Source organism: Sminthopsis crassicaudata, chromosome 5 (genome assembly GCF_048593235.1).
Source record: "Sminthopsis crassicaudata isolate SCR6 chromosome 5, ASM4859323v1, whole genome shotgun sequence".
NCBI lineage: Eukaryota > Metazoa > Chordata > Mammalia > Dasyuromorphia > Dasyuridae > Sminthopsis > Sminthopsis crassicaudata.
The window spans coordinates 218,446,345-218,472,503 of record NC_133621.1 but is presented as its reverse complement, the minus strand read 5'-3'; the positions used below and the strand labels follow the sequence as shown (position 1 = coordinate 218,472,503).

General features: G+C 43.1%; 2 protein-coding genes across 2 annotated transcripts; one reads left to right on the top strand and one right to left on the bottom strand.

Moving 5' to 3' along the window:
- Nucleotides 1-5,317: 5,317 nt before the first annotated feature.
- On the top strand, nucleotides 5,318-9,173 carry ACKR5 (atypical chemokine receptor 5). Its single transcript, XM_074269937.1, has 2 exons — nucleotides 5,318-5,438; nucleotides 6,528-9,173. The coding sequence occupies exon 2, from the start codon at nucleotides 6,536-6,538 to the stop codon at nucleotides 7,655-7,657; it is 1,122 nt and encodes a 373-aa protein (XP_074126038.1). The 5' UTR covers nucleotides 5,318-5,438; nucleotides 6,528-6,535; the 3' UTR covers nucleotides 7,658-9,173.
- A 4,929-nt stretch (nucleotides 9,174-14,102) lies between these two features.
- Nucleotides 14,103-17,943, bottom strand: ZBTB39 (zinc finger and BTB domain containing 39). The gene is given in 3 exon segments (XM_074269935.1): nucleotides 14,103-16,198; nucleotides 16,200-16,450; nucleotides 17,813-17,943. Coding segments are annotated over 2 exon segments (2,124 nt in total). The 5' UTR covers nucleotides 16,355-16,450; nucleotides 17,813-17,943; the 3' UTR covers nucleotides 14,103-14,229.
- Between the last annotated feature and the right edge of the window lie 8,216 nt (nucleotides 17,944-26,159).

The window sequence follows — 26,159 nt, the reverse complement described above, 5'->3', positions numbered from 1 at the left end:
ACCCAGACAGGACCATGGATATAGTGGATTTCCAAATAAAAGGGAAGTATCCCTAGGATAAGTCAGAAGACCCAGCCGTTGCAAGCAGCTAAAATGGTCAGACCCAAAAATCTTCCCTCCTCTGGGAAGGGATGGGACATGAAGGACCAAGGAAAGCCAAAGTTACGGTTTCTTATGAAGAGGAGGAACGGGCCATGGGACGGATGTAAATGAGTAGGGAGAGGTCCCATTCCTCTCTCCCAAACAATGTGGCATGATTGATAGTGGGAATCTTTGTGAAAAGCCCAAGGAGACATCATCACTTCTCATCAATAATGGCCCATATTGGACTAGAGAGAAAATGGGGAGGCTTAAGGGATCCCCGAATCAAAGCCGGCAACTTTCAGCTGTGGTTTGTGTGCACTGAATATGAGACAGGAACCTCTGTGGTTTTTAGTTTCCTCACTAGCCAAACAGAGATAGCAACCTCTGTCATCCCATCTCAGGGGTATCATAAAGATGAAATGAGATCATGGAAACAAAAGCTAAAGAAATCACTCCGTCTCTCTGGGCTCACTTTTCTCATCATAAAAATAAGAGGGGTGAGTTGGCTGGTCTCTAGGGTCCGGCCGCCATCCACCAGTTTGTTCTCTGGGTTCCACAGTACAAGTGGACTGGACAACAAGGGTCTGAACTTTCTGGCTTTGTGGCGTACTCTGCCTGCTGCCACCCATATAAGGAACTTGATGGGCCCACTTCTAGGATGATAACAATGGCTAGCATTTTTTATAGAGTTTTAAGGTTTGCAAAGTATTTCACACATTGGCTCAATCCTGTGAGGAAGATGCAGTATGCAGACAGGAAACAGAAAAGCCAGAATATGTGTATATCAATTGAATTAGGGACAGGGCCCCCCATTAGGTGGCATTGCATACTCCCATAAGTAAGCTCACTTAAGTAAGAGTGCCCTTTTGCTTGGTAGAGAGCAAACTGTCTGGCTGGAAGGACTTGATTCCCCCCTGCCCCCCAACCTTGGCCAGTTCCACTACGCAAAGGATTACTAATGTAGCCTGGCCTGGTGTAGAAGAAAGGATAAGAGTTTGAATCCTGGCTGTGGACTTCCTCTTAGCAGACCCCAGTTTTCTCATTGTTAAAATGGTAGAGGGAGTTAGACTAGAGAATCTCAAAATCAGAATGAGCTTCACCTACCATTTAATCCAATTTCAATCTGAGCATGCATCCCTTCCATAATATTTAGTAGGGTACAAGGGAAAAAGGGGCTGGTTCTGGAATTAGGTTCAAATCCTGCCCCTGTGACACCCCCTGGGCAGCTTTAGACCTATGAGCCCAGATATATAAGAGTTCCTCCAGACTTTGCTTTAAAACACTCTCTATCAACCAAGACCACCCATTCTACTTTTGGACAGCTTTCCCTTCTGGAAAGCAGTTACTATTAAATCTATTTGTGTGGAACATTGTTCTGCCTTTCACTAAGCTACCAATCTTCCTAAAGCATAAGTCTGGGCCTTTTAAATTCTCTCTCTCCCAACACAATTCAATATACCCCACTGGTTTATGTCTAGAATCAAAATAAAATTTGGTTTGGCATTTAAAGCCCTATGTATCCTGGCCCCTTCCTACCTTTTCAGCTTTCTTACATCTTATTCCCTTGTACATACTCTGAGATCCAGTGACATCCTGCTTTTCATTGTTAGTTCTTCTTGCCTGGAATGCTCTCTCCCTTCTCACCTCCATTGGCTTCCTTCAATTCTGAGTAAAAAAATCTCAGCTTTTCCAAAAAGCCTTTCCCAGTCTCCCTTAATGTGAGAGCCTTCCCTTTTGAGATTACTGCATATTGACACAACATAGCATTCTCACTCTCTCTATTATTTGCTTGCATTTTATTTTCTTTCTCAGTTTTTCTTTTTCTTCTTGATCTAATTTTGCTTGTGCAGCAACATAACTGTATAAATATGTATACATATATTGGATTTAACATGTATTTCAACATATTTAACATGTATTGGACTACCTGCAGCTAGGGGAAGGGATGGGGGAAAGGAGGGGAAAATTTGGAACAAAATGTTTTGCAAGGGTCAATGTTGGGAAAATTAGCCATGCATATGCTTTGTAAATAAAAAAGCTTTAATTAAAAAAAAAAAAGAGGTTACTGCATCTTGCCTCCCCATTAGAATATGAGCTTCTTAAGTTCAAGGACTGGTTTTGTCTTTCCTTGGTGTTTAACACAGTGTCTGGCAAATAACAAATATTCATAAACTTCCCTTTAGCTTTATGTGGAGCAAGTCTAATGACTCTTCCAGATGATAATAGTTCAAATACTTAGAAAAAGCTGGTGGTTGTTTTTTTCTTCCTCTAGGTTAAACATCCTCAGTTCCTGCAGTCCTTCTTCATATGGGCTGTTTTTCAAGTCACCTCCCAGTTCTGATCAGCCTTCTCCAGAAATGCCTCAGCTTATCAATGTCTATCCTAAAAATGCAGCATCCAGAACACTGCATATTCCTCCAGATGAAATATGAAAAATGGTCTCCACAGATCAGAAAACAAAATCTAGATTTTAGTAAAGAGGAAAAGAAGAGTAGAGATCCCTGCTGTTGCATTTCTTGGAGACACTGGAGGGCGAATGTGAAGAGAAGAACCAGAATAAAATATCAATATTACCTCCCTTATTTTGGGTACTTTGTCTCTCAATGAAGCCTTTCTCCTTTTCATGTCATACAGTTGACTCACACTGAGTTAGCAGTCCATTAAAATCTCCTAGATCTCTTGCACACAAACTTTTTACTAGCCATCACTTCTCCATTCTATGATTGCAAATTTGATTTCTTAAAATCCAAGGGTAGGACTCTATTGAATAAACCAGTGTTGTATCCTTGAGTATCTTTTTAGATTTTTTTTATTAGGTTATCTTTGTGTTGGATGTCCTAGAAAGTGCCCAATTTGAGTTAGGCCTATTCTATACTACATAGGGAATTCTGCACATAATGTCAAATTGGTTGATGAATTTTTAGTTTAGAGGAACTTTTCACCCCTTTCTTTGTTATAAGGGATGGATCTCTTGAAGGAGAAATCTGTTTTTTAAAAAGGTATCTGATTTTTTTTTTAAAGTAGATTATTTTGAAATAGCAAAGGATCAAAGGGCTTTCCACTAGAACTTTCCCCAAAAATCACACCGACCCATTAATAACTACTCTTTAGATCCCATTAATCAACCACTTCTAAATCCACTTAAACTATGCTACAGTGTGACCCATATCTCTCCACCTTGCCCACAAGAAAAGTATCAGAGATTTTGTTAAAAGCTTCATTAGTCATTTTTGGTGGCTCTGTCTCTAGGAAAAAAATACAAACTCCTCAGCCTAATGTATATTCATCATCTCTTCACTATCTGACTCCAAACTACCACCTTAGACTCATTTCATATTATTCTCCTTCATGAATGCTACATTTCTGCCAAACTGTATTATACATATATATTATACCTTGCCTTAGTATGCAATCTTGGTGAAATTTTCACAAGCTATTGTCCCATGTACTCCCTCTACATCTCCTCCTAGAATCTTTACTTTTTTATGTAACACCCCCTCTGGGTTTATTCATTTAATTCTCACTCACTTTAAGAGTATGGAGTCCCCAGTGAGACAGTTGTTACTTACTACCCTTCAGGGACCTAAGGCAACTTTGACAGGTTGGGCTTTCTGTACTGTCACTCAGGCGCTCCCACTACTGAACTATCATACTCATTATCAATTAGTAGTGTCAAATAAGTATTATAAATGCCATTTGCTGCTATTACTATGAAAGACAGGCAGTACAAAATATGTGACCCAAATCAAAATATACTATCTCTCTGAATACACAAGTTACTAGGGAAAGGGGACTCAAATGTAAAGTAGAAATGTTATGAGATACATGTATAGAGAACATGTGGTAAAGGGAGACCACAGCTCTTGATTATTGGAGTCCTTCCTTTATAGGGTCCCCTTGTGATGTTTCACTTGGGTACAGATATAGCTTTCTGCTGGGCTCCAAGACTTAGAGTCCTTATAGTTGACAATTTTCTGTGCCCTGTATTCCCCAAAGCTACTTTTTTTCTCAGTGGGTTTACTTTGCCTTTGTTGTATTGTTTTTTCCTCCCAGCTAAAATGGGTCAATAAAGGTATTTACATAGTTTTTATAATACATCTCTTATTCCTTTGAAATTCAGTTAATTTTCCATATGTAGTATATCTCCAAGATATATATGTTGATGGATTAACTTTCTGTTAATATATTCTGCCAATACAATTGGCAGTCCAGAAAACAAACCTTCAATCACTTAGATTTTCCAAGGGAGATATTTAGGCCAGACTCTTTTGAGTAATTATGAATTTAGATCACTTGGTAACATTTAAGGACTTGTTGCAATCAGTTATTATTGTGGCAAATTGCTTTGGCAAGCTAATACGTCTCTTTATTATACGCCTTGCTTGATACTTCTAACCATAATATCATCAAAATTATTTTTACTGCTGTACTTTTCAAGTCCTTCATCTATGTTTCACCTAAAACAAACACTTGATAAATGTTTATTGAAATGGATTATGCCAAGGATACAAAGGAAAGCTCACCAGACAGTGGTTTGCCAACTCTGTTGTCTTCTGTTTTTAAAAACTGTAAGGGGCATTTGGCCTTTTCCAGAGCTGAGGCACCTCAGGTTCCTCCCATCGCTAAATCCTATGATCTTAATGTAAGTTAAAGCACTCAGTCCACTTCTGGTATGCAGATAGCCTAAAGAAAAGTGCTGAAAAAGCAAATCACAGACATCTGGGTCTTCCTATCAAATACCCTTCCTCCATCCCACAGTGCTAATCTCCAGAGAAAAAAGACATCCTGTGGCCACCCTTAGGTCTAAAGTCCTCTTTGCCCTGTTTCCTGCCTCAACTCTGGCCTTCTCCCCATCTTCAGATCAGAAAACAAAGTCTATATTTTAGTAAAGAGGGAGAAAAGAGCAGGGATCCCGCTGTTACAATTCTGAGAGACACTGGAGGGTGAGTGTGAAAGAGGAGAACCAGAAACATTAAAAAACTGATTTTCCCACAGTCTGATTTCTTTTCAGCCTCCATGTTAGCAGTGAAGAATGGGGTCCCATGTAGATTTGTGGGGAAAAAAAAAAAAAAAGGTTAAGGGAGTGAAAGAAGCCAGAGAAGAGCCTGATCCTTTTGCTATCTTTTATCCATCTCTTCCCCCTCGGGTTGAATGGATGAATGCAGGAAAGCCCCTGGCCCCCTCCCACAGAATGTCAGCCAGTGAGGTCTGTTTCCTGAGTACGGAGGGCGGCACTGAGAAGAGCAGCAGATCGGCTAAGCCCACACCCCCATTACCATAACCTCTCTGGCTCTTCTCGGACTCTCCGAACAGGACACACCCTTGCAGCCCCAGATAAACAAGCTAAGGTTTAGGTAAGTGTCCCCCCAAATCGGGCCCTTCTGGAAGAGGGAGAAAGTGGAAAGTGCCCTGAACTAGGGAAACAGGATAACTAGATACTAGCTCAGTTTATAAGTCATTTCCCTGCTCTGAGCCTCAGTTGTTTTATCTGTAAAATGAGAAAGTTAAACTAGATGATCTTTAGATTCTAATATTCTGAGATTCTATTGGGCCAGTGGTTTTTAACTTGGTCTCCACAGAGTGATTTCAGGAGATCTATGAATTCGATAGGAAAAAAAAAAATTAGCCTTTTATTTTTATTAAGATCTAACTGAAATTTAACATTTCCTTCCATTATGATTTAAAAAAATGCAAAACATTATTCTGACACGGGGTTGATGGGCTTCAGCAGACTACCAAACAGGTCCAAGACTCACCAAAAAAAAAAAAAAAATTCTTAACCCCTTTTCAAGGCTTTTAAATAGCCCTGCTTTCATTCAATAATTCGTGTTTGTCCTGAAACAGATTAGGAATAGGGTGATGTTTGAAAGGGCAGCAACATTTAAAGGCCCTTCAAATTAATAGGAATCCAGGGAGGCCCGAGGGGTGTTAAAAAGGGAGGGTTATGGGAAGAGCACACTGTTTTTTGGGACACATTATCCTTGGGAACTCCTAGCCTTATAGCCCTGTTAATGAAAGCATCTTAGCTTTTGGAACAAAATAAAAATAATTTAAAATAATAATCTATTATAGTGGGTGATTCTTCCCTTCTCCTGGTTCCTCCTTCCCTTTCTCCTCTCTTAGACTCTGAAATCCTACCAACTTCTACCCTCTTTGTCAGGGGAGGGGAACCTCCAGCTGGCAGGCACTATAAGGCTCATGAAATCATTTGCATAATCAACCGCAGGCTTTGAAGAGCTAAAAGCTAGGTAGAACAACCTCCTGCTGCTTGAGTTCTACCAGTTGATAATTTTGCATGACCCTGGTGAATGATGCTATAAATATCCCAAATGGCCCTTAGCAGAAAAGGTTCCCCATCTCTGCTCTCTGTCCCTACTGCCTTTATCCTGTTTGATTTTACCCTCAAGATCTTCTCTCTTTTCTCTCCGTCACACTCCCTATAGGTACCTCTATGTCAACCAGTCCCAATTCCATGATGGGGCCTAGCCCCTCTGAGACCCCCTCCTCAATGCTCTTCAGTGATCTGGATGACTTTCATAACTGGACAGAATTGATACATTTCTTCAATCAAACCTTTTCTGAGTGTGAAGTCAAGCTCAATGAAAACGCCAAGCGGGTGGTCCTCTTTGTACTCTACCTGGCCATCTTTGTGGTTGGACTAGTGGAGAACCTGCTGGTTATCTACATCAACTGGCGAAGCTTGGGCCAAGGGAGACTGCTCAATCTCTATGTCTTCAACATGGCTGTGGCCGACCTGGGTATCATCCTGTCTTTGCCCGTGTGGATGCTAGAAGTCACCCTGGACTACACCTGGTTGTGGGGCAGCTTCTTCTGCCGCTTTACCCACTACTTTTATTTTGCCAACATGTACAGCAGCATCTTTTTCCTAACCTGCCTCAGCATAGACCGCTACATCACACTCACCTCCTCATCCCCTTTCTGGCAGCACCATCAGCACCGGGTACGGAAAGGCCTCTGTGCAGCCATTTGGGTCCTTTCTGCCCTCATCCCACTGCCGGAGGTGGCTCACATCCATCTGGTGGAAGCCATGGAGCCAATGTGTCTGTTCTTGGCCCCATTTGAGACATACAGTTCCTGGGCACTGGCGGTCACCCTCTCCACCATAGTCCTGGGCTTCCTACTGCCCTTTCCGCTTATGGTAGTTTTTAATGCACTGACTGTTTACAAACTCCATCAGGCGGGACGGCCAGAGGCTCGGCGCCACGGCCTGTTGGTCTGTGCCTATGTGGCTATTTTTGTGGTCTGCTGGGTGCCCTACCATGTCACACTGTTGCTGCTCACACTACATGGGAACCATATCTTCCTCCACTGCTACCTGGTCCATGTCCTCTACTTCTTCTATGATGTCATTGATTGTTTATCTATGCTGCACTGTGTCGCTAACCCTATCCTCTATAACTTTCTTAGTCCCAGCTTCCGTAGCCGGCTGATGGGTGCTGTGGTCCACTATATCCCTAAGGACCAGACTAGGAAAGGCAGGGCTTCCTCCTCCTCCTCCTCCACCACCAAGCATTCGATCGTCATTACTAAGGAGGGAGCCCAAGTCAACTAGACAGGACCCTCTCCTCCCAACCCCAAGTCTGAGTCTACACTTTCAAAAATCTGCCTCATCTTCCTTAATCCTAAACACCCCATTTCTCCTCATCCCCCAATCCCATATGTCCAACCCTAATGGATTTATGTTTCAGACTTTCCTATTGAAAAGTGATACATTTTCCAGACTTAAAAGGAATGCAAAAAGCAAATGGGATCACAAAAAGGTGGACACAACACTAAAAACCAAAGGAGAAGGCAAAAGATGGGACGTTTATGTTCAGTGATTAGCAGAATATTAATCGTTGTACATGGTGAAATTGTGAACAGACACACAGAATTATGACTATTTTTCCAATTAAATTTGTCTGTGGATTTGAAATCGGGAAAAATTCTTCAGAAGTATCTATTTAAAAAGTCAGGGAGAAGAGAACAAAAGTGAGAATCATCTGGTCACCTTAGCTTGGAATAACTGACACTTTAGAAGCAGGGGAAGGAGGGAAGGACAGGGAGATGGAGATTCAGTAAAGCAAGCTTAAAAACACCATAAATCAACTCTGACCAGGACAAACTTGGCAGTAGCCTCAGATTTTTCCTCCCGTATATATTGAACTCCCTGAATTGTCCTGGATCTGAGGACAGTTTGCTAGAAGCCAAGGAGCTGGGAGGCCACAAGCAGGATATCCCTAAGGCCCCAGTGTTTTGAACTCGAGTATATATCTTTAGTGTAAAGGTAAGTAAGGCAGAGGTAGGGGAGACATAAAGCTGGATCAAGATTGCACTTCTACTCCCAATTCTACTGTAAATAGCCTTCCCCTGGCATGCGTTTGAAAAGTTCAGTATTGGGATCTAGCGGCCTGTTATAACATCCACTTCAATTCTGTTCTCCTTTTTGTATTTCTTTTGAGTCAAATGTACATTTTACTTTTCTATGTAGATGTATCAATAACTTATATATACACTTAGCCTGGGGAAAAGGCCTGTTGAAGTATTTCAGTGTTAATGAGAGATTTTTAGGCTAATCAAAACTATAAGACTAAGTCTCTGCTGCTTTTAACAAGTCCTGGATTCATAATTCTCAGGGAAGAGTAATAAAATTGTAAACTTAGCCTGGGGAAAAGGCCAGTTGAGGAAATATTTCAATATCAATGAGAGATTTTTAGGCTAATCGAAACTAAAAGACTAAGTCTCTGCTGCCTTTGGCAAGTCCTGGATTCATAATTCTCCTCAGGGAAGAGTATGCAAATCGTAAACTTAATGTCTGGTACATACCCTATTTACACATCTATTCCCCCTGATTAAAGCAATCAGTAGGTATAGATTATCTCTTCCGGAACAAGAGTTTGTATTCTGAAGCCCATTTACTTGTTTTCTAAAGCATTTTGATAAATGTATTTTAATATCATTGATTGCCTTTGTAACTATGTATTTTATTTTATATATTTTATTTAAAAATGTTATTTGAGAAAAGTTTCAGAGATTGCCAAAGGGGTCCATGACACAAAAAAGATTAAGAACCTGTTATCTAAAATAACCATCCTTGTATTTTGGATTTGTATTCTAAATCCTAGAAAGCTGAACCAGATGTATTAAACATGTACCCCAATGTGATAATATACCTAAGTCTCTTCCTGGAAGGATGGTTGATAATCTGTAGCCAGGACTTTATAATAAGTATACTTTGTGTTTGCCTAAAATGATTTCAAGTTATAGGCCAAATGCTTAGGATTTATCAAATCATATTTCCAGGAAAAGACTTCTGGTACCTTAGAAAATGTCATTACTTCTCTAAGTTGGGGTCCCGTTGGCTCTCCCAGTAAATACCTCTCAATTCTTAAGGTTATCAACACAGATTATTTCTCAAGGCCTTGCTAGTCTAACAGCACCGGTAGCAACTGGCTGTCATTCAGATAACATGATTAATTAGGGGAATCTTTCCATTTTATGGGATAGCAGATATTAGAAGGGCTCATTTTGCTTACATTTCTCTAGTACTGACCCCAAGTTGTCCAAGATATACTTTAACACCAAAAGGGAAGGTACAAATTTCATTGTTAATGGAAATTCATTTTTACTAACTTCATGGAACTTTATACCTACAACTCCTATTTAATCTCTATTTCCTGTCTGTTTAATTGCTATTTCCCCATATAACCTAAGACCATAGGGAATTAAATAGTACTAATTTTCTCCCCAGTCAATACCTGATCTTGTGAAATGCAGCTAACTTTCTAGATACAAATTCTAACTAAATTAGTCTGGTAAAAGATGTAATTAAGGATCCCTCCGAGGCAAAACTGGTTTATTTGTTTCATTTCTCATTTGGTTAATATGGCAAGTTCAACCCAGTACTGAATAGGAAATCCCAGAAAAGGAAACATGTGACTTGAAAACACTTTAGCTTTTCATCTAGGGAAGTATGACTACAGTGGTGAAGTATCCAGCCCACAAAATCCAAGTTCAGAAGTATGGGAATATTCTCAAACATTAAGGGAAAGACACAGGTACATCCCAAATTTTCTCTTTTTTTTATTCTAAATAAAAACCACACTTTGTGCTGAACAATGGAGTATAAAAGAATCAGATGTACAACGATTTTAGACATCTACTATTTGGGAAAAAAAGTTTACAAAATATACAAAACTTTACAGCAATAGATAGTAAACACTTAAATATTAGGAGGTCAGTACCTACAATTAATTTAATGAAAGGGGTTAGATGTCAATGACAACTCTTCTGTTTTATAAGAGCCTTCAGATATAGGAGAAAGGAAGGATGGATTGGGAAAGGGAAGGATTTTAAGGAAACATCAAAATCAAAACTCAATTTCATTTTCATCCTGATGTTGACTTTAAAATGGATAATCACATGGAAACTAACACTGAATTGCTATTTCCTATCTGTGCTCCTTTCCATACAGGATTTGGGGACAGAGCCAAAAGAACTGTGTGGGGGTTTCCATGTCATTTGGGATCCCTTGTTCCCATCTAGAAAATTCAGTGTGTGCATCTACATAAATAACTTTAAATAACATGTTTAACTTCTAAAGCTGAGCACCCATGGAATAGGAAACAAGAGGCCAGGCAAAATGGCAGGGGGAGATTTATCAGTAGCAAAAAAACAAACAAACAAACAAAAATCAGTTGATGGGAAGGTACTATAAGCTTTATCTCAAGAATAGGAGCATAGGTTCACATTTCAGGAAAGTCAAGAAGAATGCTGATCCTCTTCCAAACTCTCCAGAGGCCTCTTTCTCCCAGAAAAGGGCCTGATTCAGCCGGGCCTCTATTCCCAATCAGCTCTGAGTACTGAGGAGACTTCTTAAATTCTGAACACAGACTCTGGGTTGGCAGGACAGGGATAAGAACAACAGAGAAGACTCAGTGTCAAGAAGAGACTAGACAGTACATGAGGGCAGAATACTGTGTTCCAAGAAAGGGAGGAGAGGGGAGAGGGAGGAATAAAAGAGGGAAATGAATTAGAAAGCTGTAAACCAGACACTAAATTAAAAAAAAATTTCTACTACAGTATCACTTGCTACAAGACTATAGTATTATAAGAGAACCAGTTTAGAACAAGGTGAGTTGGAAGGCAGAGGAAATATAAAGCCCCAACATAAAAAGAAGAGGTCCAAAATTGAACATGGGTAAGTACAGAGCACAAGGATTTGGTTAAGAAGTCTCACTAGCTACTGGTGCTGCTACATGTCTGACTGGGGCTGAGTGCACACACGCCACCTTTTCAATAGGGGAGAAATGCTGTGGGGATGGTTTTCCTCCTAGCTTCTTTTGCTTAGTGTTTTAGGAGAAAAGCTTCTGGGGTGTGTTTTTATTTGGTTTACTTAAAGAAAAACAAAAACAAAAACAAAACTTCACAGCTTGTTAAATTCACAGGACACTCAGCACCCAAAGAGCTTAGAATTAAAAAAAAAAAAATGGATTTCTCTAACATGTTCCTTTGACTAGGCCCTAGTTAGTATTGCTTCTTCTAAATCCTGCCATCTAAGAATCACCTACTTTCCAACTTGGGCTGGGAGTTAGGAGTGGGGCTGGGGGAAGAGGTAGGACACTCCAGGGAAAGAAACTCAATATAGGCAAGTTTGGTGGATGCCTGATCATCGCTAACCTTTATAGTATGTTAATCTTTTATATTTATAATGATGGAGAAGAGGGAAAGGAATGGCCAATCTGTCAATAACAAAGGGGCATCAATGTTTTAGGATCCGTACAATTTTCACAGTAAGTCTGTCAAGTAAGACTCTAGTAGGTTGGTGGTAGATGGCAGAAAGTGGACCTACTACAATGGCTCCTATTCATGTCCCCTCAGCACCACATGTGCCTGAAGATACCATAGTATCTTCACAGCACAGTTGTACTATTTCTGAATATGATACAGCTTTTGCTGTTTTGGTGCTAGAAAAGGGGCTCCATATATAAACAATAGCACCTTGAAGCAAAGAATCAGCAAGTCAATAAGGAACTTTGGCTTACCCATCTTGCTATTTATTAAAAGGGAAATGACAATTTCCTAATTTAGGAAGGGGTTCAAAGCTTTCCACCAAGAAATCACTGGCCAAATGACTGGTCCCCTGACTTCCTTAAAAACCTCTCAAGTAGCTCTGTCTGGGGACTTGGGAAGAGAGATGAAAGAATTAGGGAGTTCACAAGTTTCCATTATTAAGGTGTTCTTTGTTCCCAGTCTCCTAGAAGGTTAGGCCATTATTGAAAGTGCTCTCTAGGATTATAACCCTAGTGAGGAATCTATTTGGGGAATGGGAAAAGATTTCCACTATTTGTGGGAGGAGGGCACCTCTCAGTACAGATTATGTTAGGTTAGGACCTATTTGGCTTGTACTCTCCTGGGTTGTGCCCTTGTCACCAACATCTCTGGATCAGAACTATTTTCCTGGGATGTGGTCACTCACTGCTGGGAACCTCATTTTCCTGAAATCTGTCATATAAAGCAGATGCTGGATGATCTGTATACAAAAATAATAAATATTAAAGTTTAAAAAGGCTTTGAGGGTTAATGAAAATCACTTGCTTGTGAAATGGCACTGGGCGTTGCCAAGTTCACACAGATGGCAGTGTGTGGGGCTGTGGCAGTGAACTCCCAGTGCATTTGCTCTGGGTGAGGTAGTATGAGTTACTGAGGGCAACTCTGGATGAGGGTGCTACCTTGTGAACATGCAAGATCAAGTTCTGAGGGATCCCTCCCTTTCTTCCTCCCTCCTCCTTCTTTGGGCATGACCCTTTCATAAACAAAATAAAAAGAGGATCAGCCTGTTCCTGTGTGTGGACTGCTTAGGTCCATTCAATAGTACCCCCTAGGGGTGACACAAGGACAGATCAGGATGAATTCCAGCAAGTAAAAGGTGGGCTGCTAAAGCACAGCTTGCCTTCTGCCTGTTAGTGCATGTAAAAAGAAACAACAAAAAAAATGTGTCACCTGATTAAAACAGACAGTAAAAACTTACACCCCATCACTATTATTAACTGGTTCCATCAACTCTGAAGGACTCATAGGACCAACCACTTCATCACAACAGGGTTTCTTTCCCATCTTAATTATGGGCCAAGACATACACTTATGGGCAGGAGACTGGGTGAAAATTAAGGCAAGGTTACTGCTGACAGAAATGTTACAACCTCTCCCCCAGGGTGCCCAAGGTTCATCTTCTCATATCTGTGGTTGGATAGAGGGGACCAGGTAACATATGTCTAAAATAGAGTGGTTCACTATCCCTGTCCCCTTGGGGAAGTCCTAAAAGCCTTGGCTGGCGTGCCCTAAAACCATTTTTCTTTGGAAATGAGTAGGGAAGAAATCCACCTTACTGCCTAACCTACACCCAGTTTCAAATGGCTCTGCAGGATAACTCCTTCTGGGCTAGGCTTCACCATCTCTAAACTTTCTGCCTTCCTCCTTTTTCTAAATACAAAGCCCTCACTTCAATTCAAAGGATCTTTACCTTATCCAACTACTTTTTAACACTTAAAGGGGGACTTTGGGTAAGTCTGTGTAGCAGGCTAGCACCAACACCTTAAAAGCTAGAACTCAGAACATGAGGTGGGCTGCCCTGACAAATTGGACTCTGAATGATCATATTTCTGTGATCATCTTTGGAAATGGTTAATCCTGCCGGAAGCCACAGAGCTGTGGTAATGCCTACAGTGAAACTAAATAGCAGTTTGAAGACTTCTTCTCACCTCCCTTTTTCATTGAGGCTGTGGGTTGGATTCTTAGCAGCAAAAAATCTAACAGTGAACTAAAACTAGAGAGTCTGGGGAATAAGGACCTAGTTGAAATCAATTCCTGTCTCTGTTACTAGATCACAATCCCAGCTCCCCAAAGAACCAAAAACATGGCCACTGCTGGCCACGAGCAGGTGTGGAGGTAAACATGGTAGGGTCATTGCTTCTCAAAAATGATTTCTCAGTTTGTGTGCTATTTCTTTCCTTTCTTCCTTTAACACGTGAATTGGAATTCCTAGCAAGGCAAATTTTAACTTCAGTCAAGGGCCAACAGGCCATTGGAAAAGCATCATCCTGGCTACTTTTTTGGGACCAGACCCTCAGGTCCAATGTAGCCCAATCAGCTGTCCAGGTTCTTCTCCGCCTCTTTGGAATGGATAATGTACATAAATGTCTGTTCAATGGTGAAGTCGGGTGGAAGGCTGCCCTTATGCACAGTTATGTGCTTGCTCATGAGATTGAGGGTGGAGCTGTAGTGGCCACAGACTGTACAGCGGTACATGAGGGCACCCGAGTGTGTCTTCAGGTGGCACTTAATGGTCGAACGACCACGGAAGAACTTATGGCACACCTTGCACTGGTAGGGCTTTTCTCCTGTGTGTATCCGCCGATGGTAGTTGAACTCACTCGTGTGGGCAAACCTCTTGCCACAAACTTTGCAACTATACTTGCTATTCCCAGATTGGCTCTGCAGGGCCAGCTCCTCACTCAGGAACTCATCTGAGGGCAACTTCCGCTTCTGAAAAGCTGGATGCTGTAATCGATCTCCAAAACTAGATCTTGAGTCAAGACTGCTCCCTCCACTGCATTTGTGTTGGCTGACGTGGTATCGGTATGCGGCCTCTGACTTGAAGCTCTGGCTGCAGTAGTGGCAGTGGAAGAGTGTATCTTCCAGGCTCTGGTGAACAGCCATGTGCTTCTCTAAGAGGTGCCGGTCTACAAAGCTATTGGCACAGACAGAGCATGAGAAGACAGAAATGCCCAAGTGGGAAAGAGTGTGCCACATGAGGCTGCAGAGGCTAAGGTGGCGCTGGTCACAAACACTACAGGCTTGGCCCTTCAAGTTTAAGTGGTCCAGAATGTGACCCCGGACCATGTGAAAATCTCTGACCAGAATCTTTCCACAAGCAGCACATTTTAGCTCTGGGCTAGTTCCCCCTACAAAGAGACCAAGCTTCCCAGGTAGTGGATCACTGGGATGAACAATAATGTTGTTGTCAAATACTCCATCCCTGCGGTGAAGGGTCAACTGCCACTGGGTGAAGAATTTGGTTTCACACATATCACAGGAGAAGAGAAAAATACCAATGTGAGACAGAACATGGGTAACCCTTGAGTTTCGGTCCTGGAAGTGGGTCTCACAGACTTTGCAGTTGCCTGTCAGCAGGTCCACGTGGTCCCGAGCATGCTGCCGGATCAGCTGAATGTTGGGCTCTAGTACTTTCTTACAAACCTGGCAGGGCATGGCCTTACTCTCCCGGTTGTCATTTTCTCCGAATGTTAGTTCCTCCTCACTGTCGTCACTTAACTCTATCACTTCATCTGTGGGAACGAGGTCTTCTCCAGGGTCTTCAAACTGCAGGTCATCTTCCCCCAGCTCCTCCAACTGCAGGTCATCCATCTGCCCAAACCCCTGATCTTTGGAGTGATCGCTATTGCTCGGGCAGGAGTTACTCCCTGTGGAGATATCCAACGGGTGATCAGGGGGAAAGTAGCTGTTTTTGCCAAAGTCCCCATTGCTCTGAACCTTGAAAGGCTGAAAGGAGCTCGAATTAGCTGGTGCACCTATTCCAAGAGTACCAAGGCCTGGCTGAGCTGCCATGCTAGTGACTGAAGGGAATGGGATGGGCGCATCATGCTCATCTGTCTTGCATGGCGGTGGCTGGTGCAACAGAGGCAGGCTGTGGTTGCTGTCACTGGAAGGATTTCTCTCCTCCTTGTAGCTTATCCCAACATCACTATGCAAGATGTAGCTCCTGTCTGGACCAAACTGGTCTCCGACACTTCGGAGTTCTCCAAGGGAATGAGCTGGTTCTGCAGATGTGCTGCTTTGGGTGCTAGAGCGGCCCTCACTGGAACTAGTTGGGGGCTTCGTCACAACTGTGCTCTCCAAGTCAGGGAAAGTGGAATGGCAAGCCTTGAGGAGATCTTCCATGCCCAAGCGCTCAGCTACCTCGTAGATGACACCCACATTGATCAAGTCAGTGAAGAGTTCGGACGTGTACACAAAGCTCAAGATCTTCTCAAAGTTGGCGGGGGTGATAAAGTCTACTACATAGGTCCTGGCAGCATCCAGCCCTGCATTCAGGTGCTGCACAGGCAAGCACGGCCTTGTGAGCTGGGAATGAGCGGCTTCCCACCACAATGGTGACATCACACATGGTCTCTGAGAGCCTGCACTTATTGAGCTCCTTCAGTAGGTTGTTGGGGTGATTCGTGCTGTGCAGTTTGATCCTCATGCCCATCTTAGCAGATCCTAGAAAGTTTCGATCTTATCAGCACCATTAATCTGTGGACAGCATGAGAAGGTAGATTTCCAAACCTCTGCAGGGCAATAGGCTCTGGAGAAGAAAATATCACAAATCAGTCTCATCACTTCAAAGCCTGAGAGAGACAGAGACAGAGAGACAGAGAGAGAGAGACAGAGAGAGAGAGAGAGAGAGAGAGAGAGAGAGAGAGAGAGAGAGAGAGAGAGAGAGAGAGAGAGATTGTGTGTGTGCGTGAGTGTTGGCAGGGTGATGGAAGGGAATGCAGTCCACTACAGAGAAAGGAATGGGAAAAATGACAAAAGACGGCTATGCTGCTGCTTGCCATGACAAAAACCCAACAGTTGTTGGGAAACCTATGGGAAGTCTACCTCGTAGAGTTGTTAAGGCAAGTCCATCAGGCTTAGAATCAAGTAAAGGCTAGGACCAAAGGTTCTCAGGTAACTGTCTCATAAGAATCAATCAAGAACGTCCTTCTAAAACAATGTTTAGTTTCATTCCCAGATCATTAAGTTCCCATTTTTCTCATTAATTCATCCCATATTCTCCTAAATAAGTTTTTTTTTGTTTCACTAATTTTTTCTAACATAACTTATTACCTTTAAAACACGTTCGCGCAATTCGTTATTTTTTAAGGAAAACGACTTTTACTTTTACTTTTACTGGCTCTGCGTCCCTTCAGCCCGGGCCATAAGCCCCTCCTAGTTCCCGAGTCCCTTTCCCTCTTCCCACCGAGCTAAACTTCTAACAACTGTTAAAACTCGGGTTTCTGCTCTCCCCGCCTTCTGGGGAGGTTGTTAAAACGAGACCCAACAGCACCAGGACGGAGCTGGGGGTTTAACTTCTGCATCGTCGCGTTTGGTAAAAATGGAGACACAATCTCCCTGTCTACCGCCCGGTCTTGGCCAGTGTCCCGCGGGCTTCCGAGCTGCCCGAACACACGCAGACCTCAGGGGAGCAGAAGAGAAGAAACTTTTCCAGCATCGGTCCTCCTTCCTCCCCCGGGCCTGAAGGATGCGCTCCTCGGATGTGTATCTCACTTTAGCACTGACTTCGCGGAGGGCGCATCCTCCGGGGGAAGCTCTCTCTCCCCACCAATATCCCCGTGCCCGCGGCTGGGGGTCCCAACTTTTCCTGGGGCCCGAGCATCTTCCTCGGGAGCCCCAGACGTCCCGGGGGGAGGGGGAGGGAGATGGGGCTGGGCTGGGGGGGCGCACCTCCTCTAAAGGACACTAACAAAATGAACCGCGGCCGCGAACCGGAGCTGAGCTGAGGCACAAAGCAGCGGGGGGTCGTGGGGCAGGGGTCCGGGTCCCGGCTGAGAAGGAGCTCGGGGGCGGCCGTTCTCAGGACCCGAGTGGGGGGCCCAGCGGGAGTGCGAAGGGAGGCCCCGGCGGGGCCGGGGTCGGGGTTGGGCCTCGGCTCAGACGCGCTTACCTGGCTCCGGGGGTCCCAGTGCACCATCGCCGCCGCCGCCGCCGCCGCCGCCGCCTCCTCACACAAAGGCCTCGGCCCGCCGTCCCCAGCCCGACGAGGAGGCGGCACCGCCGGCCTCGGCCAGACTCTCCATCCGCCTCGCCGAGCTCGGTGCCGGCCCGGGCCACCCCAGCTGCCCGGCCCGCAGCGCCCCCCGCCGCTCCGGAGGAGGCAGCGCCCCCTCCCCCCTGCACAGCCCCCGCGGCCGCGGCGACCACAGCAGCAGCAGGCGCCCGCCGCCAGGCCCGCAGCGCCCCCAGCAGTACCGGAGGAGCGAGCGCCCCCCCTCCACACCAATGGCCTGGCCTGAGGCGGAGGGGGAGGGGGGAGAGAGAGAGACGCTCCAGCCCCACCTACCGCCTCCACCGCGCCCCTCCCCGGAAGCCCAGAGACAGAACGCCTCCGCTACTCCCGCCCTCCAGGCCCGGCCCGAGGCGAAGGCCTTCGCTACATCTCGCGTCCTCTCCCCTCGCGCATGCGCGGAATGAATCACCCCCGGGCTCTGCGTGGTGTTAACCCGCTCTCTTAAAAAGCTTTACCTTTGTGTGTGCGTGCGTTCCAGCCGCAACAAAATCATTATGAGAATGGTCTATGTGTGCACTGATGGCATCCTTGATGAAGATATGAGGGATCAAACAGCATTTTCCACAGCAATCCACATCTTTAAAGTTTAATTGAGAGGAGGAAACATTTATTTTTGTTTTTATTTAATTCAATTTTGATTTACTTTATGGCCCGCCTTCTCTTCCTCCCAACTGCTTCCCCTTTCATGATGGGGGGTGGGGTACGTGTACGCAACTGTGTCCCCTTTCATCTGCAAAATAATCACTGGGAGCTGCGGCCCCGGGCCCCTGGGAAGCGATCTCCCCAGAGATTCATCTGGAGATCTCCGGCAAGTCACCCCCCACTGGTCTTTTGGGGCCCCCCCCCTTCTTAGGAAATTCCAAATTCTTCCAAGCCTGCAAAGTGATTTTCATTCAATGGGCGATCTGGACCTGATATTGATAAGTGTCTAAGCCCGAGGGCACTGGCTGGCTTCGGTAAAGAAGGCTTCTAAGCTACATTTTTGCAGAGTGTCCCAAGCAGGCTTAGGCCTTCTCAAGGAACCTCCCTCCTTGGCATATCTGTCTGCCAGGACTCCTGCCCGCTGTGAAGAGACTCTTCTCAGTGCCAATAAACTTAATTAAAATCAAAGGGTTGGATTAAATGGTCTCTGAAGCCCTATATCTGTGATCCTATGCTACAATTATAGAAATAACCCATGTCTAGGAACCAACACATTGGCATTGACTCGTGTTTAAAACTGAGGAAAGTGCTCTTCTAGATGTTTCTAGAGTTTCTGTCTGTGATATGGAAGCTCCTTATTCAGATTAAAAAAAAAAAAAAAAAAGATTCCTTATTGATAGCAAGGTTTCTTAAATGTTCCCACAGGGAGAGGCCATTTTACCAGCTGCATTAATTAGGTTTCACAAACGAAAGTGAAAGAGATTGACTTCACAAACATCCATACTGAAAAATTTAAATCTATGAAAAAACACCCAGTGCTGAGGTTATGGAGCACAGCTAGACAAGCCGTCCATGTCTCTTTACCTGACCTTTGCATGATTCGTTAGACCCAGAAGCGAGGAGATCAAGCTGGATTGCACTGGGAAAATGGTTCCGTGATTCCAGTGGTACCAAATTGCCCACTGCCACAAAGAATCACAGAGTTGAGGGACCTTAGAAGCCATCTTCTAATTTTTATTGAGGAAACCAGAAAGTTAAATAATTTGCCCAAGTAATCCAAAGGACACCAGAAAGGTTTGTGGTGGGTATACCTTGTGAAATATTAGAGAAATGAGAAGCTTTACAAATCATCCTTAGGAATCATTTTTCTAAATCCTCAAGAATACCTATGTATCTTTAACACTTTAACATTGCAGTACCTGACTGTAGAGAGCCAGTACTGAATAAGTCCATGAACAGCAAGATTCTGCTAGAGAGCAGGTTAGGTCCAGCTATTCACACCACTGCCTTACCATCTCTCTAACAATTATAAAGACACACTTGAGATAAATTTAGGATAATTTTGATGGAGGAACAAGGCACTTCAACTATTCTGTTTACCCTTAACAATGAACTAGAGACATATTTGAGGTAAATGTATTAGTTTGATAATTTCCGCTATTTACTACTTTGTTTTGACAAGTACTTTGTTAATAATAAACATCCTAACTATTTACTCTGCTGATATGATGGTCACAACTATACAATTTACAATACTGTGTTGATAACTACATGGGTATCAATAGTTAAAGTGGATACTGAAACGTCAAAGTATGGTCTGTGCATTAACCCTGGAAGGTATATGATGTCATGTAACGTGCTCTCCTGGCAGTTACAATTACTAGTCTGTCCTAGACCCACCAAAGTACCTTTGACCACTGTCCTTTGCAGTGTGAACTCTACCCGGCTCGCCTCCTCTGAGGCCTTCTAAGGTCTCTGGCCACAATCTCTTGAATCTATAGCTTAGTAACCGGTAGCGCACTCAAGAACAACCACATGTAATCTTAAAAGCCTTTATTATACCTACTCACATAATGCCCTAACTGATGCCCTGACTTGTTGGTTCCCGAGTGAACACCTGGTCAGAAGACCCACGTGTTCACTACCAAAACCCTTACCTCTTTCGGCTACCCATCTTGGCTTGGCCACCCAGGCTAGGAGCCAGGGTGAACAGCAGGAGGTTAAAGAGGGCGGTTGCTGCCTGCAGTGGGCTTACATAGGGCCTGTGAGGTCACACACACAGCCAATCAGCGAGAGAGTCACCCATTACGAAGCTATCTCAATATGGCCAGGATCCCGCCCAAGGGCAGTCCTAATACTTCTGGGCCTCAATCTCCCGATGCACTGTGTCCGCCCATTTAAAGGGCCCTTACAATTCCCTTTCTCTTGTTTTGCGGGAACCGCACATCTCATCAAGCTAAACTTTTAGCACCAGCTATAGTTCACTTGATCCATGAGATGACCGAGTGTTATGCCCAAGGAGGTACAAAGCAGCAAATCATTAAGCTAGAATTGTTCTAGGATTGTGAAAAGTGCAATAGAGAATTGTGATAAAGCTAGAATTGTTCTAGAATTGTGAAAAAGTGCAATTGAGAATTGTGATAAACTAGAATTGTTCTAGGATTGTGACAAGTGCAATTGAGAATTGTGATAAGCTAGAATTGTTCTAGGATTGTGAAAAGTGCAATAGAGAATTGTGATAAAGCTAGAATTGTTCTAGAATTGTGAAAAAGTGCAATTGAGAATTGTGATAAACTAGAATTGTTCTAGGATTGTGACAAGTGCAATTGAGAATTGTGATAAGCTAGAATTGTTCTAGAATTGTGACAAGTGCAATTGAGAATTGTGATAAGCTAGAATTGTTCTAGGAGTGTGAAAAGTGCAACAGAAAATTGTAAGAAACTAGAATTGGTCTAGAACTGTGATAAATGTAACTAGAATTGTGACAACCTACCTACTGATATTTGTTAACTAGAATTGTGATGTTTTACCTTGTTGACTTCCCACCTCAGTGTTGACATCCTACCTCATTGGCATCCAACCTCTTTGGCATATTATCTCGAGTATGACTTTGATGAATGGGTTGAACACTTGGGCCACTGTTGAGCCTGATTCTCATTGTCATACTTCTGTTTACTGATCTGCTGCTTTGTTCCTCCTTGGGCATAACACTCTGTCATCTCATGGATCAAGTGAACTATAGCTGGTGCTAAAAGTTTAGCTTGGTGAGATGTGCGGTTCCCGCAAAACAAGAGAAAGGGAATTGTAAGGGGCCCTTTAAATGGGCGGACACAGTGCATCGGGAGATTGAGGCCCGGAAGTAATTTCTGTGGATATTAGGACTGCCCTTGGGCGGGATCCTGGCCATATTGAGATAGTTTCGTAATGGGTGACTCTCTCGCTGATTGGCTGTGTGTGTGACCTCACAGGCCCTATGTAAGCCCACTGCAGGCAGCAACCGCCCTCTTTAACCTCCTGCTGTTCACCCTGGCTCCTAGCCTGGGTGGCCAAGCCAAGATGGGTAGCCGAAAGAGGTAAGGATTTTGGTAGTGAACACATGGGTCTTCTGACCAGGTGTTCACCAGGGAACCAACAAGTCAGGGCATCAGTTAGGGCATTATGTGAGTAGGTATAATAAAGGCTTTTAAGATTACATGTGGTTGTTCTTGAGTGCGCTACCGGTTACTAAGCTATAGATTCAAGAGATTGTGGCCAGAGACCTTAGAAGGCCTCAGAGGAGGCGAGCCGGGTAGAGCTCACACTGCAAAGGACAGTGGTCAAAGGTGCTCTGGTGGGTCTAAGACAGACTAGTAATTGTAACTGCCAGGAGAGCACGTTACAATGTCACCTAAAGGTAGCTACTAATAATGAAACACTAACTCAAAAGGTATATAAACCCTGGCCCTCAGATTAATAAAGCGAGACTGCAAAGCCTATCTTCTGCCCGGCCTTGGATATTCATTTCAGATTCACACTCTCATGTTCACTGGAGCTGAACTCCAACACCTGAAGTAGGACCCCAATAAATTTTTATTGATCAAGTGAATGACTTGATTGGTCAAGAGAGATAACAGATGAAATTCTTTTTGAGATTTCTTTAGATAGTAAAAGAGCCACTCTCCAATGAGATAATGTGATATTCTAGGGCACATGACAGAAAAATGACTAGTATAGCCGTGAACCATCCTGAAGAATCTTGTGACAGGGAAGTAAGTTGCCACCTGTGCATTGCAGACAATATAAAGGAGTGCAGAAGTGCCAGAGAAATGGTTAGACTGTGAAGATCAAGTAAAACAATTCCAATGCTCTTTGGAAGCTCTAAGGGAAAAGGCATGGAAGTGGAAGCCAAGATGGTGGAATGAAACAAGGAAGTTGCTCAAGTTTTCCCATTTCTCCTTGAAAACCACATGGAACCTAATAAACTGGGGAAACATTTTTACAGTCAAAGGTTCTGATAATGCTCTCGCTTCCAAAATATATAGAGAATTGACTCTAATTTATAAGAAAGCAAGCCATTCTCCAATTGATAAATGGTCAAAGGATATGAACAGACAATTTTCAGATGAAGAAATTGAAACTTTCTAGCCATATGAAATCATTATTGATCAGAGAAATGAAAATTAAGACAACTCTGAGATATCATTACACACCTATCAGATTGGCTAAGATGACAGGAACAAATAAGGATGAATGTTGGAGGGGATGTGGGAAAGCTGGGACACTGATACATTATTGGTGGAGTTGTGAATGGATCCAATCATTCTGGAGAGCAATTTGGAACTATGCCCAAAAAGTTATCAAACTGTGCATACCCTTTGACCCAGCCGTACTACTACTGGGCTTATCTCCCAAAGAAATAGTAAAGAAGGGAAAGGACCCATATATGCAAAAATGTTTGTGGCAGCCTGTTAGGTTCAAAGGGGTTAAACTCCTAGTAAAGACCAGAACTAGAGAATTGACTTAGCACTTAGTAAGAACCTAATATCTCATTATCTCATTAGCACTTAGTAAGAACCTAACAGCAGCCTTTTTTGTAGTGGCTAGGAACTAGAAATTGAATGCATGCCCATCAATTGGAGAATGGCTGAATAAATTGTGGTATATGAATGTTATGGAATATTATTGTTCTGTAAGAAATGACCAATAGGATGATTTCAGAAAGGCCTGGGGAGACTTACATCAACTGATGCTGAGTGAAATGAGCAGAACCAGGAGATCATTATATACTTCAACAACAATATTATATGATGAATAATTCTGATGGATGTGGCCCTCTCCAACAATGAGATGAACCAACTCAGTTCCAATTGTTCAGTAATGAAGAGAACCAGCTACATCCAGCAAAAGAACTATGGGAAATGAGTGTGAACCACAACATAGCATTTCCACTCTTTCTGTTATTGTCTGCTTGCATTTTTGTTTCCCTTCTCAGGTTATTTTTACCTTATTTCTAAATCTGATTTTTCTTGTGCTATAGGTAACTATATAAATATGTATACATATATTGTATTTAACATATACTTTAACATATTTTACATGTATTGATCTACCTGCCACCTAGGGGAGGGGGTGGGGAGAAGGAGGGGAAAAGTTAGAACAGAAGGTTTTGTTAGGGTCAGTGTTGAAAAATTACCCATGCATAGGTCTTGTAAATAAAAAGCTATAACCAAATATAGAAAGAAAGAAAGAAAGAAAGAAAGAAAGAAAGAAAGAAAGAAAGAAAGAAAGAAAGAAAGAAAGAAAGAAAGAAAGAAAGAAAGAAAGAAAGAAAGAAAGAAAGAAAGAAAGGAAGGAAGGAAGGAAGGAAGGAAGGAAGGAAGGAAGGAAGGAAGGAAGGAAGGAAGGAAGGAAGGAAGGAAGGAAGGAAGGAAGGAAGGAAGGAAGGAAGGAAGAAGGAAGGAAGAAAACCACATGAAACTAAGCCCTCTGAACAGAGTCTGGAACAACAGAGCCTATGGAGAGACAGAATGAAACTATTTATAATCAAAACAAATTGGAAGGACTTCAAGAAATGTCAGGCTCACTGAGGTAAAAGGAGTGCTCAGCCTAGCTCAGAAGGTATTCTGGAAAGCCAGTGAGAGGATCTTAATCAGAGCGATCCATCCTGGCTCATTAGCAGTGCAGACCAGAGAGACAGTCTCCAGCCCCAGCATAGAAGGTAAATCCCATAGCCTGGGAAACCAGGCAACTAGAGGCAGAACTAAGTTGGCCTATCTCTACTGTGAGCAAGACACCAAACACAAGGGACCTCTCTGCTCAAAACTACACAAGAAGCTTGGAACAGTGCCCTGTTTACCCCAGAAGAAAGGCTCAATCCTAAAAGTAAAAAAACAACCAAAATCTCCCAAAAAAGCCTAGATAGCATTTTTAAAGAGATCATCAAGGAAAACTGCCCCAATATTCTAGGAACAGAGGGGGAAATAATTGAAATTCATTGAAAGAATCCGTTGATCACTTGTGGAAAGCAATCCCACAAGGAAAACCAAAAGAAACATTGTCAGATAATACCTTTTTATCTCAGATGCTTTCTTTAGCACTAATCACCTCATTAAACTTTTCATACCATTTCATAAATCAAGAGTTTCTTCATGGATGGGAAAATGAGGGAGCTGCATTGTTTTTGTTCAGCTAAGAGAACTTTTCTTGGGCCATAAAATTTCCAAGAAAAATAGACCTTTGGACATTAGGGAGAATGACATAAATGCTGAAAGATTGTTCTCTGGTGCACCTAATAAAAAAAAATTGCAGTTCTGGGAATTCCAGAAGCAATGAAGGCAATCCAATTCAATATTCATTCAATTGTTTGTTTATTTGTTGTTGTTTTTTTAATCTGAGGAATAAGGATCAGATTTGCAATCCAAGCCATAACTAGAATTTTTTTTCCAATTAGGATAACCACTATAAAGTAAACCTACTGTAAGAAGAAGGTAAAGTGGTTGTTAGTTAAGAGTACAAGAGTGGAAGAGAGGAGTGTGATGACTGCATTAGCACCCTGGATACCTTAGAATCAGCCAGAGTCAGGATAAGCAAAAGTCCTTGGTCTTTATTCTTGATCTTTAGCAGTAGAAGTGAAGGGAATGGACAAGCAGGATCTCCTCGACCTCACCTCTTCATCTCCTACCCAGAAGTGACTCTGGCTCATCTTATTCCACCACCTAATCCTTCCTACAATTCTCTGTATACACCAAACGATTGGGCCAGCACAGGATAGTGGGAAGGGCCATTTTCCAATCATATTCTAATACAGTATAGTCCAATGGGTTAAATTAGCCTTAAGTGCTTGGTTGTTCAACTTCAGAGCATTAACTCAAGAGCCTTTTGCATCTCCCGCTTTCTTTTGTTTTAGACACAGGTGGTCATGCCTTCCCTGACTTCTCAGGGAGGTGAGAAGCCCAAAAAAGAGGTGATCATGCCCTCCTGATTTCTCAGGAAAGGAGATAAAAACACTGAAAAGGAAGTGATCACGCCCCCTCCTGACTTCTCAGGAAGGGAAGTGAAAGCACTAAAAAGGAGATGATCATGCCCTCCCTGACATCTCAAGAAGGGAGATGAAAAGCACCAAAGGGAAGTAGGGAATGCTAGCGGGTTTCTGGGCTGAAGGGTCTTATTAGAAACAGGTATACACAAACCCATCAGCATGGGAGGTATTACACAAGCACATAGCAATAACTCATAGGTTATTAGTGGTGACTTTCCCCACAGCCAGTGCAGGCTCAATGTGGTGTAACAAACATGAATTATACATGCAAGTAGTGATATAACA

What these genes read in the sequence shown, in the direction of transcription:
- ACKR5 (XM_074269937.1), top strand. Translation starts at nt 6,536, where the DNA reads ATGTCAACCAGTCCCAATTCCATGATGGGGCCTAGCCCCTCTGAGACC.